This window comes from Pan paniscus, chromosome 17 (genome assembly GCF_029289425.2).
Source record: "Pan paniscus chromosome 17, NHGRI_mPanPan1-v2.0_pri, whole genome shotgun sequence".
Classification (NCBI taxonomy): Eukaryota; Metazoa; Chordata; class Mammalia; order Primates; family Hominidae; genus Pan; species Pan paniscus.
The window spans coordinates 24,208,945-24,222,793 of NC_073266.2; the positions used below are offsets into that span (position 1 = coordinate 24,208,945).

At 47.4% G+C, this 13,849-nt stretch overlaps 1 protein-coding gene across 1 annotated transcript; it reads right to left on the reverse strand.

The window, feature by feature from the left end:
- Window positions 1-8,330: 8,330 nt before the first annotated feature.
- On the reverse strand, window positions 8,331-13,441 carry MC5R (melanocortin 5 receptor). Its single transcript, XM_034943554.3, has 2 exons — window positions 13,248-13,441; window positions 8,331-11,793 (listed from the first exon to the last, which is right to left on the reverse strand). The coding sequence occupies exon 2, from the start codon at window positions 11,752-11,754 to the stop codon at window positions 10,777-10,779; it is 978 nt and encodes a 325-aa protein (XP_034799445.2). The 5' UTR covers window positions 11,755-11,793; window positions 13,248-13,441; the 3' UTR covers window positions 8,331-10,776.
- Between the last annotated feature and the right edge of the window lie 408 nt (window positions 13,442-13,849).

Here is a 13,849-nt window from a genome sequence, read left to right on the forward strand (position 1 = left end):
AGACTCTGTCTCAAAAAAAAAAAAAAAAAAAAAAAAAAATTGCAAGAACCCAGGTCTCCTGCTCCAGGGCTCAGTATGTGTTCTACTGCCCCACAGTTCTTCCTACAAAATGAGGAAAGCCTTATTTATCTAATTTGTGAGGGCAACTATATATTCTTTCTTATGAAGGAATTCACTTTGACAACTGTTATGAAGCCCAGACTGAGTTACTAGCACGAGTTCTAGGGGTAGCTACATCCCGCTCTGAACTTTCCGGTTATAATCCTTGCCTTCTCTCTTGGCCTTAACAGAAAACCCAGACTCAAGCCCTGCCCTCCTTTTCCTGGAAAATGCCAAAGCCAACTGCGTAAGAGGTTTTTTTCTCCCAGGAAGAACCTTGTCTTCCTAGAAAACAATCTCCACCTCCCCACACTTTGCTGTATGAGGCAGAGAACAGCCCCAAACATGGACAGGCCTCGGTGGAAAGGGTGCGTTGTTGCTGTTGTGAATGGGATGACACGGCCTCCTGGCCTAGCGGCCCAGGTCCCTCGCGGCAGGGGCTGGATTTCCCACCCAGAGCGGAGCTCATGGCCTGCAGCACCGCAGAGACGGTTCCTGGGAGGAGCGGGGCCAGGGAGTTCCTGGGAACGTGCTGTTTTCATTACTGATATTCCCGAGGGCTTCTCTTTGGGGTTGAAGGAGTAGGAGGAACTGTGCCTTCTTAAGAGTGTGAGAGGGCCGGGCGCGGTGGCTCACGCCTGTAATGCCAGCACTTTGGGAGGCCGAGGCGGGCGGATCACGAGGTCAGGAGATCGAGACCATCCTGGCTAACACGGTGAAACCCCGTCTTTACTAAAAATACAACAACAAAAAATTAGCCGGGTGTGGTGGCAGGCACCTGTAGTCCCAGCTACTCGGGAGGCTGAGGCAGGAGAATGGTGTGAATCCGGGAGGCGGAGCTTGCAGTGAGCCGAGATCGTGCCACTGCACTCCAGCCTGGGTGACAGAGCGAGACTCCCTCTCAAAAAAAAAAAAGAATGTGAGAGAAAGAGGACACTGAGGTGAGGGGAAGACGGGAAGACAAAGCGCGGCGTCTGCCAGTGTCCGGAGCCCTGCGCTGAGTTCTCACTGAGAGCAGGACTGGAGGGCGGATCCTAGGAGCACTGTTTCCATGGCTCCCTAGGAAGAGGCCAGGCACAAGAAGGGCAGGACAGAGCCCAGGGCGGGGAGTCTGCCCGCTTCCGTAGCAGCCCCAGGCACGCGGCTCTGGAAGCTTGTCCACAGATCTAGCTGTCGCTCCTCGCCCTGCAGTCGCTCCTCGTGCAGCCTTACCCTGTGACTGCGGGCACTGCCCGTGCTGTGCCCTTCTCTTGCGCAACTGCCTGTCTGATATCTACACAGAATTTCCCCATCTCCGGAGACGCCCTGCCTGCGGCTCTAGTCAGAAATCAGGCTGTCTTGATTTCTTTCTACCCCTTACTTTCCACATTCTACCCCCAGACTGGACACCTCCAGTCTCTGCCCCCTTCACAGCCACCCAGGCCAGCATCCCTCTTGCCCAAGGAACCGAAACACTATCTGGATGCCTCCTGACACCGGCTGAACTCTCACAGCCACCCCAGAGCCAGAGATGTTTCTAATATAAACTCTTGTCGTGTTATTCACTTCCTGGCGGAAAACCCCTTGATAAGCTCCTATTACCCTTAGGAGGAAATAGAACCTCTTTAAAATGGGGACTGTGCATCTGCTACCCGTCTGTCTCGGTTTCAGCCCCATGGACTCTCCTTTCGTCTCCGCATTCTTTCTTCTGGTGTCCAAACTCTTCCATCATGAATCTTTATCAGTAGATAATTTTCTGTGTATTTTTACCAGTCATATATTTTGAGTACGTATTTACCAATTATATACACATCTTATTGCTGATTTTATTTTTAAATCAGTAAAGCATAGCTATTTAGATAATATTTCCTTCTGTAACTCCAGGGATTCGTCTTGCACAGCCGTGGGCCGGGTGCTCACTTTGTGGGGACTTCTGCTGTGGCCACGTGCAGTCCCTCCAGACCAGGAGTCCCCATCCCCCCAGCCACAGACCAGACCAGTTAGGAACCAAGCCGCACAGCAGGAGGTGAGCAGAGGCAAGCAAGCATTACTGCGTGAGCCCTGCCTCCTGTCAGATCAGCCTCCTCAACATTAGATTCTCACAGGAGCGTGAACCCTACTGTGAACTGCACATGTGAGGGATCTAGGTTATGTGTTCCTTATGAGAATCAAATGCCTGATGATCCGTCACCATCTCCCATCACCCCCAGATAGGACCATCTAGTTGCAGGAAAACAAGCTCAGGGCTCCCGCTGATTCTACATTATGGTGAGTTGTATAATTATTTCATTACATATTACAATGTAATAATAATAGAAATAAAGTGCACAATGAACGTAATGCACTTGAATCATCCCAAAACCATCCCACCTCCCAACCCCAGTCCTGTCCATGGAAAAATTGTCTTTCACAAAACAGGTTCCCGGTTCCCAAAAAATTGGGGACTGCTGCTCTAGACCTCTGCACCCACTCTTTCTCCTGCCCGGGGTCTTTCCTCACCCTCACCTGGGTTACTCCTACTCACAGAGGAATTTGGATGTTTATTAAGCCGACAGGCAGTAAAAAGCCAGTACTTATAGGAAACAAGCCAATATGGGCTCAGTAATTAGAGCTCTATTCGTGGTTTTCAGGCAGGTGTTAGATTTGCTAGTACCAAATGCCAAAACATACAGTTACAAATCTCTGACTGTGACTTCAGTCCTAATCTCGGAATCTGTGTTTTCTCGGAAGTATAGCAGCGTGAGAAATCAGTGAGACATCCGCTCATTTGCTACTTGTTAACCCAAGGCTAAATGAAGTAGAAGGAGCCTGTGTTCCCAAACCTTACTCAACATTCATAAGGCTTAATTAAACTGACATTCAGACAGGGGTCAGAAAATGCAGGATTAATATTTGGATTGCTTCCAATCTTTTGCTGTTACAGTCTGTGCTGTATGAACAACCATTTACATATGTAGTTTCACCTCTGTGCTACTACATTTGTAGGATGAATTCCCATAAGTGAAATGCTGGGTCCGACGGCATGTGCATTGATCAATTTTATGGCTACAGATGTTGCCATATTTTGCATTTTAGTAATTGTACCAACTTACACTTCTCCCAGCAACAGAGAAGTGGGCCAAGCTCCCTACAGCCTCATCAGCAGTGTGTTAACAAACCTTTGGATTGTTGACTTCTGATAGCTGAAAATGGTATCACAAAGTAATCTGGACTTGCATCTTTCTATAAGAAATGTCATGGATCCATGCTTGGTATGAAATTAAACTCACCAGAAACTTGAAACAAAAAAACAAAAACAAATGTAGTAAATCTTTTCAAATGCTTGAGAATTAGTTGCATCAAATGCCTACGGACTGTTTCTTCAAATCATTTATTTAAATAACAAATGACTCTTCCAGTTCCACTTCTTTGCTCTAGTTTAACGCAGGCATGGACGCTTTCAGGGAAGAAGCTGCATCTTACTTCCTGCTATGCTCCTAATATCAGTACTCAATAATTACTTGATGAATAAATAAACGATTGTGGGCCCTGGAAGACAGTGTCATCCCAAAAAAGTGGCATTAATGCAGAAACTTCAAAAAAATACTAAGAGGATATTTTCACGATGTTCTAGCCATCTGTAAGGAGTATTGCACCCAGGGCCATCGAGGAAAGACTTGGAAAGATGCCTCAGCCACAGTGCCTCCAGCTGCAGCCCCTGCATAGTGGGTTTTATGAAGGACCCTCCTCCTATCACTCATGTCTGGTGGGGAGGAGCTGGGGAGACAATCCCAGAAGAAGGGGTTGGAGTAAGCACAGCACCAGCCTCCCCCACATGCTGAGGAGGAACCACTATTTAGAGGCCATGCCATCTAATGTAGCAATCCTGAACAGCTAGCCACGAGGGAGCCACACTATCAGCTTCTGGAGGAAGCCGGATCTAGACCAGAATTTTTACAGCCACCCCTGGCACCTGCTCTTACCAGTCACTTTTATCTGGAACCTCAGCTGCCTGTCACCTCTCATCCCGTCTCTAGCCTGCCCCTCCAACACACACATGTGCACACAAACATGCACACGCACACACACACACACACACACACACACACACGGCAGGGGATGGAAGGCTATGCAGTCAGAGTCCTGATGAAGGAATCAAACTGGGCCCATGCAGACAGCAGCAGGAACCCAAAGAGAGCATAGAAATCCATGGACTCAACAAAGAAATGGGGCAACTTCTGAAATCCCTAAATTTGAATTAAAAGACAACTACAAATTAGGAGTAGAAGCTTAGACAAGTTCTTTAATCTCTATAAGCATCAGTCTCCTTAGGGAGGCATTAGGAATAGTAATATTTATCAATTTTTGTTTTGGTTTTTTGTTTGTTTTTGTTTTGAGACAGTCTCGCTCTTGTTGCCCAGGCTGGAGTACAATAGCATGATCTCAGCTCACTGCAACCTCCATCTCCCGTGTTCAAGCATTTCTCCTGCCTCAGCCTCCCAGGTAGCTAGGACTATAGGCGCCCACCACCACGCCTGGCTAATTTTTTGTATTTTTAGTAGAGACAGTGTTTCACAATGTTGGCCAGACTGGTCTCAAACTCCTGACCACAGGTGATCCACCTGCCTCAGCCTCCCAAAGTGCTGGGATTACAGGCATGAGCCACTGCACCTGGCCATATTTATCTATTTTTAATATGGTTAGAGGATTAAATGAGATAATGCTTTCAAAACCTTGCAATTTGCACTCAAAAAATTTTTTGAATAGCTTTTTTTTTTTTTCCCCGGGACAGGGTCTTGTTCCATCACCAAAGCTGGAGCAGCCTCGACTTCTCAGGCTCAGGTAATCCTCCCACTTCAGCCTCCCAAGTACCTGAGATTACAGGCACACGCCTCCATGCCCAGTAATTATTTTATTTTTTGTAGAGGTGAGAGTCCCGCTGTGTTGCCCAAGCTGGTCTCGAACTCCTGGCCTCAAGCGATCTGCCCGCCTCTGCCTCCCAGAGTGCCAAGTTTACAGGAGTGAGCCACCATGCCCGGACTTAAGCAGTTTTTAAGCACTGAGGCCTTGGAAAGAATTCTCACCTGGGGTTGTTTTAACTCATTAACTGGCTGGTCAGAGGGTTAGTGGAAGACACAAAAATTTTGAGGTAAGTTTACCACCACCTGCTGGCAAAAAAAGAGTTTGACCATTAACTTTAAAGGGACCAGTCTGCGCCGAACAGATGAGTGGACGTCTCCTGACAGGGACCCTGAGATGTGGCGCTGCCTGCCTGTGTTCTCTGTTCTGGGTTATGATCTCCATTTGAAGTCACCGATTGCTTTGTTCTCTCTAGTTATGGTCCAGGACAAGAAGAAAGACTTGGTGAGGCACGACTCCTTCCCCTTGTTGACATTGGCAAAGGCTCCCGTCCCGGGCATGACTGTGCTTCTAAATAGAGCCAGCTTAGAGCTAGGCCTGGGTCCTGAGTGGTCTCCTGCCTTTCTGCTTTGCCTACAGGATGGATCTTGCTAGCCCCAACCATCTTCTAAAAATGTACTGAAAGGATTCCTTACTCCTCATTGCAGATTATACCTCTACCTCCACTCCTTTCTGAAAATCCACAGAAATGACAGTAAAAATTTATATAAAGGAAAATTAATTTATAAAAGTTCTGAGAACAGAAGAAGAGACAACAGAGGACTAAACTTAGGAAGAATTTTAGAAGCTGGAGTGCGGGTGGGGTGGATTGACAGAAAGACAGACTAAAGGAAGTCCCAGCCCAAGGCACACAAGAGAGAACCAGGGAGGGAGCCGTCAGGGTCAGCAGTTGAGAGCCAGGATGGAAGGATGTGAAACAATTGAGGGGACCCACAGAAGGAGCACATGCAGAACTGTGGCATGGCCGTTCCACACCGATCTCCCCAGGGTGCCCTCAGAGTGAATGCAAAATCATACCCCCAAAGCACCCAGGAGGATGCCTAGGGGGAGCTGCATTCCCAGCATGAAGAGCCGATCCCCATAGTAAATTCTCTCTCATTTTAGCTCAGACAGGCTAATAGAACAGGCTATTCTATTAGCAGACAGGGTGCAGCTAGACACCCTTCACGTAACCTCTGCCACCGGATGGGCTCCACACACCGCCAGAGAGCTGCACAACCAACTGTTTTCATCCAGCAGAGCTGCACGGACCCATGCAAGTACTAAATCAATCAAACCCACTCCTTCATGGACAATCCAGGTTCACCCAGCAGCTGAGGGAAATGAGCCTTACCCATGGGAAGGAGCATGATAAACAAGACAATTGACTTTGGAGGAAACAAATGATTCAAGTCAGATGACAGAGTTTTAAAAAATCTAATGACAGTCTTCAGAAAAAATAGACAAGGTATGGGTCTATGAATGCAGGAACAGCTTGCTATAAAAAGAAGGCAAGGAAAGGATAAATAGAAAGTCAAAGAAATTAAAAATATAGTTACCAAATTAAAATTCAATAGAAGAGGTGGGGGAAAAGACAAAGTTGAAGAAGTCTTTCAGAACACATAAAAAAAAGACAAGAGAGGAAGAAGGTAGTATGAGAAAGATTCAGGGACATGGAAGATGGATGCTGATGGACCCACGTTTGACTAATACGAGTCATGAAAAGAGAAAAAGAGAAATGGAAAAAGAAAAAAACATTAATCAAAGAAATAAGAGGAGATGAGTTCCCAGGATGATGAAGAACACCTGTGATGAAAAGCTGCCATTCCTGACTCCCTCTCCTGTTCTAACCTGTAATTCAGCTATTATGGCTGGAGCTCCAGCAGCCCTTTTGGGCCATGAATTGACCTTAACAATGATAGAAGCCAGGCATGGTGGTACACATAGTCCCAGCTACTCAGGAGGCTGAGGCAAGAGGACCACTTGAGTTCGAGACTAGCCTGGGCAACACAGCAAGACCCCATCTCTTTTTTTAAAAAAAGATAGAAGTCTGGATTCTTTATTGTGCCTTTGAGCTCCATTCTAGCCTTGAAATCCTTACCTCCCAACTTCTTCTCTGTAAAAGAGAAATAAACTTTCATCTTGGCCACGTCACTGGATTTCTGCAGGTTTTCTGTTACGTGTAATAAACCGGCTTCTAACTCTGTATTGTCCAATATGGTAGTCATTAGCCACATGCAGTTATTTAAATATAAATTAACTAAAATTAAATTAAATTAAAATTCAAGGGCTGGGTGCGGTGGCTCATGCCTGTAATCCCAGCACTTTGGGAGGCCATGGCGGGCAGATCACGAGGTCAGGAGATCGAGACCATCCTGGCTAACACAGTGAAACCCCATCTCTATTAAAAATAGAAAAAAAAAATTAGCCGGGCATGGTGGTGGGCACCTGTAGTCCCGGCTACTTGGGAGGCTGAGGCAGGAGAATGGCGTGAACCCAGGAGGTGGAGTTTGCAGTGAGCCAAGATAGCACCACTGCACTCCAGCCTGGGCGACAGAGCGAGACTCTGTCTCAAAAAGAAAAAAAAAAAATTCAGGTCCTCAGTCACACTGGCTACATTTTAAAAGCTCAACTGCCACATGTAGCTAGTGGCTACTATAGTGGACAAAGCAGAGACAAAACATTCCCATCATCGTGGAAGGTTCTGTTGGACAGCACTGCCCTGACACAAATCCCTTCTCACAAAGATGCTTGTGTTCTGGCAAAGGACATAAAACAATCTACTCTCCGGAGTACCCAGCAGAATGTGTGCCATTGTGAGGTATAATTATGGGGGTCAAAAGGGCCTCCTAGAAGAAAGGCATCTGGGATGAACGTTAAGACTCATATGGGTATAGAGGGTGTGCCCTGAAGATTGTGCAGCTTCAACACAATCTGGAAGCAGAAAAACACAAGACATGCTCAGAGTCATCTAATTTTATTGATGTGTAGGATCTGGAAATCTGTCATGTCTTGAAATAACTAATGTCCTATAAACTCACTGATGGCAGCGATTCTCTAATGGCCACTGCTTCTAGCCCCACTGGGAGCACATGCTAGGTGATATCCCCAAAATGCTTGCTCACTAAGACACAGACTTTTGCACAGTATATAAGGTCAAGTGTGCGATTGTATTTTATTTGTAGCTGTTATATCATTTTGATCTGAGACATGGCCATCCTACAGGCAAAAAATATTGTCAAGGAGACTTCACCACGTCACAAATGAATGTGCCTTCTCATTTTGCAGTAGCTGCTAACGAATTGGCAGAAAGACCAAAACCATTCTGGATATTACACATCAGAATGACCAGTTCAAACAGGTGGTCTGCTCCTTCCATTTTATTAACCATTTCCTTGAACACATGTTTTTACATCAAACAAATTTCCTACAGAAGCAGATATTTAACATACCATATCATACAATATTTGACAGTTATATGTATTCTTTTTGGGGGAGACACTTTGTGTTGGGTGCTAGGGGTTGGCTCATTTATGTACAGATATTTACCAAGTCACTACACACATGTATTCCTTCCAAATGAAGACACATCTAAATACTAGGGTTATTTCTGCACTATTTATAAAGATTAAAAGGCATTTGAGCATTTCCATAAAGACCTTTTTATGAAAGGTCAGATCTTGTAGCAACTCATGAAGCACCAGAGCAGAAAATTAGCCTAAAGAGAATTGGGTTCCCAGACGGGGCCAGTGTCAACCACAGGGTTGAAGTTTCTGCCCATAGGATTGGAACTCATTTAGTACTCAGGTCTAGCAGGCAGAAGAATCAATACACATTTGTTTTGCAACAATAACAAGCATTCCTGGTGCACCTGCTCCATGCCTGAAGCTGCTGTAGGACATGGGGCCACCGAGATGCGTGGGGCAGAAGAGAGGCCAGCTTTCACAGAAGCCAGGCTCCTGAGACACATCCCATGGGAACAATGCACTGTGGTTCCCCATGGTGGTTACACGGGACCACTTACTGCCCATTCGTGGATACATACATGAATTTTCAGCAACAAGGAACAGGAAACATTTGAAAAGATAGCTGCCCCTTCAAAACTCAGTTGCCAACAGCCTGCTAATTTGCCAGTTTTCAAATGATTTGGATGTCTTATGCACACTCCTGTTCATGCCAGCACCGTTTCTTTCCTGGACTCTGCATTTCCAGGGGCAGGGGTCAAGTGCATAAGTTATTGATATGGCTACACCCAGGAAGCCCCTCTGTCCTGGCAGGCCTCAACAGGAAGGGTCCCTCTTCTGCACTAGCAGCTCACTGTTGTGTGACCCAATGGTCCTCTGCTTTATTTACATTTTTTTCATTGGGTGCAGTCTAGATGTGAATGTCCAATACAAAGCAGAAAATAGGAATCATACCAAAAGTTATTACAAGAGTGGACTGTGAGAGCTGCAAGGACTCCAGCCCTTTGCTTCAGAGAAGGACCACACAAACCTCCTGGTGTCCAGGCCACTGCTCTGACCATTGGCCCCCGTGTCCTTCCTTAGTATTTACCCCATCTAGTCATTTCTTTTTCTTTTTCTTTTCTTTTCTTTTTTTTTTTTTGAGACAGAGTCTTGAATGGTTGCCCAGGCTGGAGTGCAATGGTGCAATCTTGGCTCACTGCAACCTCTGGCTCACGCCTCTAATCCGAGCATTTCTTTAAAATAAAAAGCAAACCCTATAGTGCTTTACAAATTTACAAGAAGCTCACACAATTTTGCAGTTCTCATGGCCATCGTGTACAGTCAGCACAGATGTGGAACCTGAAATAAGATGATTCACGCCACACAGCAGTGAAAGGCAGAATTAGCACCTGAACTCGGGTTTCTCTGCTCCAGTCTAGGTTAGGAGAAGATGGGGCTCCCTGGGCTATAGGTTGGGCCCTGACCTTTGTTGGCTGCTGAAATGAGATTGACATGCCTCCAAGTACACAGGCCAGAGTTCAGACTCCAACACAGATCCGGTGTGAGCCACTCAAAGCAAGCCTGGCTGTGGATGTGTGCTACATGCAGCACTGGGCACCTTGAACTCCTTGAGCCCCTGGAATGCCCCCAAACATCCATTTGGAAACCCCAGATTGAGCCCAAATAAGACAGTAAGAAAGAGTCACAGAGTCTTCCACAGCACATGAGGCAGGGTTTCTAGCATAAGGTTTTATGTCTGGGTAAGCGCAACACCATGATTGACAGAAGTACAATTATTCAGACAATTATGAACAAAAGCCATGAATCAAAAGTTCAGGCAAGGGGAGCAAAGAAGACATTTCAGAACAAATGAACAGATTGCTTCTGATGGAAAGAATCTGGCCACTCTTTTCTTCCCTGAAAAGCATGCATAGCTCAGAGTGCAGCCAGCAGAGTGTGGACCTGCTTCTGGGGAGAAGAAGCAATCCCACCTGGCGTCGATATCACGGTTTTCTTCCCGTCACAATACGTGTTTCATCATGTCTGGCTTGCACTGAGGGTGCTGTGCATTCCCCGAGCACATGCCTGCTAGGTGGAGGGTGGGTGGGGCCCCCAGAAATGGGTGGGAGCAGTAGAAACCATAGGACACAAAAGGACAGTAAGAAATTGTCATGACTGTCCCCAGAGTGGATAAGCAACCCTTGCATGTTGGACATAATCACCAGGAACTGAACAGAGAGAGCCTCTTAGGCCCATGTCTGAGCTGGTAAAGAGAAAAAGGGGATGCTAGCACTCCCGCCTACTCCTTGGCTGTCGCTTTGTCATAGGTGAGCAAACAAAGGAGAACAGAGCCTCAGAGAGGAGCACTTTGTGCTTAATCCCTTCTGGGAAAGCTGCAGGCAATCCTGAAACCACGGCAGCAAATGATCTCCTTAAAGGTCTTCCGCATCTCTTGGCTGCGGAAGGCATATATGAGAGGGTCCATCACGGAATTACACATGATGAGTATGAGATACATATTGAAGTGAGACATGAAGCAAGAGCAGTAGAGGTTCTGAGGGCAAGAAAGCATTAAAGTGAGATGAAGGAAGAACGGGGCCCAGCACACGGTAAACACGCCCAGCAGCATGGTGACGGTGACCGCGCCCTGCATGCTGGTCCTCTGCCGCGCAGAGCTGGCCCCGGGCAGAGCCGCGATCCGCTTGACGTGAGTCCGCGCCAGGAGGAACATGTGTATGTACAGAGACACCAGGAGGAACAGCATAGCGAAGAACATGGAGATGAGGCACAGGATGACGTAGGTGGATTCTGAGTACAGGATGAAGACAATGCCGCAGCCCGTGCAGAAAGCCCAGATGCCGGCGATGATGGCCCCTGAGCGCCTCGCCGTCATGATGTGGTGGTAGCGCAGGGCGTAGAAGATGGTGACGTACCTATCCACTGCAATGGCCAGCAAGCTGCACATGGATGCCACCACGGAAATGCAGATCATGGAGTCAAACACATTGTCAATGTGGCGCACAAAGGCGTCTGCTATCACTAGGTGCTTGTTGTTGAGTAGGTAGATGGTGATGGTCTCCCAGGCACTGGACATGCTCACCAGCATGTCAGCCACTGCCAGGCTGCACACGAAGAAGTACATGGGGGAGTGCAGGTTTTTGTTCTTCACTATGGCCCCTATGACCAAGATGTTCTCCAAGAGGCTGATGAAACCCAGAATGAGAAACACCTCCACAGCAATGCCCATGTCTTCACATGGTGAAGACTTGTTTTTGACATTGGGTCCTGAAAGGTTGCCCTCTGTGGCATTCAGGTTGAGATCCAAGAAATGCAGGTGAAATGAGGAATTCATTGCCGGAGAAATACACCTCTTGTCTTGGCAGCAAATTTACTGTAAAACATGTTTTAAATTCACAATCCAAAGAGGTTAGCAGCCTACCAAAGAAAGACAGCAGCTAGTCTAGAACCAACACAGCCTAAGAAAGGGGATGAATGACACAGTGCGTCAGAGGACTGGGCTCGGCTCACTCAATCCTTTTTTTTTTTTTTTTTTTTTAAGAGACAGGGTCTCCCTATGTTGCCCAGTCTGGTCTCAAACTCCTGGCCACAAGCGATCCTTCTCTCTCATCCTCCCAAAGTGCTGGTACTACAGGGGTGAGCCACGTGCCCCGCAGCTGGCTTGCACATTCTGACCTGCGTTCCTGAGACCTGGAAGAGTGCCCCTGGACACGCAGATTAGAATCTTCACCAGCCTCTTCTGCTCTCCTTGCTTTCAGCTCCCAGCCTTTCACATGCATCTTACTAGAGAGACACTCACCTCCATGTGCCCAGGACAGTTTCACTTTTTATGGCTTCTCTCCTGGGCTCAAGTTCACTATCATAAGTGTCCCCAACTCATAACCTACAAAATCCCAGCCAGTCTCCCAATGTTCACATTCCTAAGGCTACTGCACGACATTCTCCTCAAGGGAGCTCCGATTTAAGACTGCCCAGACCCGTATTCCCTTAAGACAGACAGACAGGTGCATCCCTAACACTTGTCCTGACACTTCTTAGACCCATCAGGATTCAGCCTCCACAGCTGTAAGTAAGGCTATAACCAGAATGGTCTGTTACCCTGAGCAAAGTCACATGTCAAAAGCTACTGTCTTAAGTTTGTAAGTGTAGGCTGCACATACATGTTAAAATTGAGGAAAACAGTGCTGCTTTTCCGTCAATACCTATTTTTCCCTCGCTTCTGCATTATGTGGAATTCCATGAGGTCTGCTTGATAGTTTATTAGGTCCGCGTGAGCACAGTATTTTAAAAAAACCAGCAATTTAAATGTACCACACTCCTTTGTTGCAAAATTTCTCTCTTATGACTCATTTTCAAAAATCCCTTTGCCCTCCAAACTCAGATCACATCTGGAGAGAATTTCTGTCATCACTGTCATCATTAATATTTGTAATCACTTTGGGAGGGAGGGAGGGGGTGAGGGACAACAAATTACTTAATAGGTACAATGTACACTATAGGGGTGATGGCTACACTAAAAGCCCAGTCTCCACCACTATGCAATACATCCATATAACAAAACAGCACCTGTACCCCCTAAATCTATAAAAATAAAAAAGGAAAAAATTGGTAATCTAAGCATTTATTGAACTACAATCATTTGTTACAGCTGAGTTCCAGCTCAGATATATCGGTAAATTATGCAATTATACTAAACATCATATCGAGCTGTGTTAAAAACTCACGGGGCAAGCTAGCTGCCGCCCCGCTCACTTCCACATGCAGCGGAAGCGCGATTTTGCATTTATTCTCAGGATCTCAAGGAGATAGAAAGTTGTGGCTATTTACCGGTGCTCCTCCTCACGGACCGCGGCGCTCAGCCCGGGCCCCCGGCGTCCCCGGGATCTGACGGCCGTGCGGCGCTCAGGGCCAGCCCCGGACGGGCCTCTCCCCCAGCTAGGCGGCTGCGGCTCTGCGGGGCTTTAAGCCTCCTGCCTGCCCGCGCCGGGCCCGCCTCCGCACCGCCGGCTGTCGCTCCGGGCGGCCTCCGCTGCCACCTAGTGGCCCAGCACGGCACAGCGGCCAGAGAACCGCGTCAGCCCCGAGCGAAAATCCCCCCGAACACACTCTTGAATGGTTGGATGGTTGGTTGGTTGGTTGGTTGGTTGGTCGGTCGGTCGGGCGGGCGGGCGGTCGGGCGGTCGGTTGAATGGTTGGTTGGGTGAGTGGTTGCTTGGTTGGGTAGTTGGTTGGTTGAGTGGGTGGGTGGGTGGTTGCTTGTTTGGTGATTGGTTGGTTGGGTGAGCAGGTGGTTGCTTGGTTGGTTGGGTGGTTACGGGTTAGTTAGTTGGGTAGGTGGGTGGTTGCTTGATTGGTTGATTGGTTGGTTGGTTAGGTGAGTGGATGGTTACTTGGTTGCTTGGCTGGTTGGGTGGGGGGTTCGTTGATTG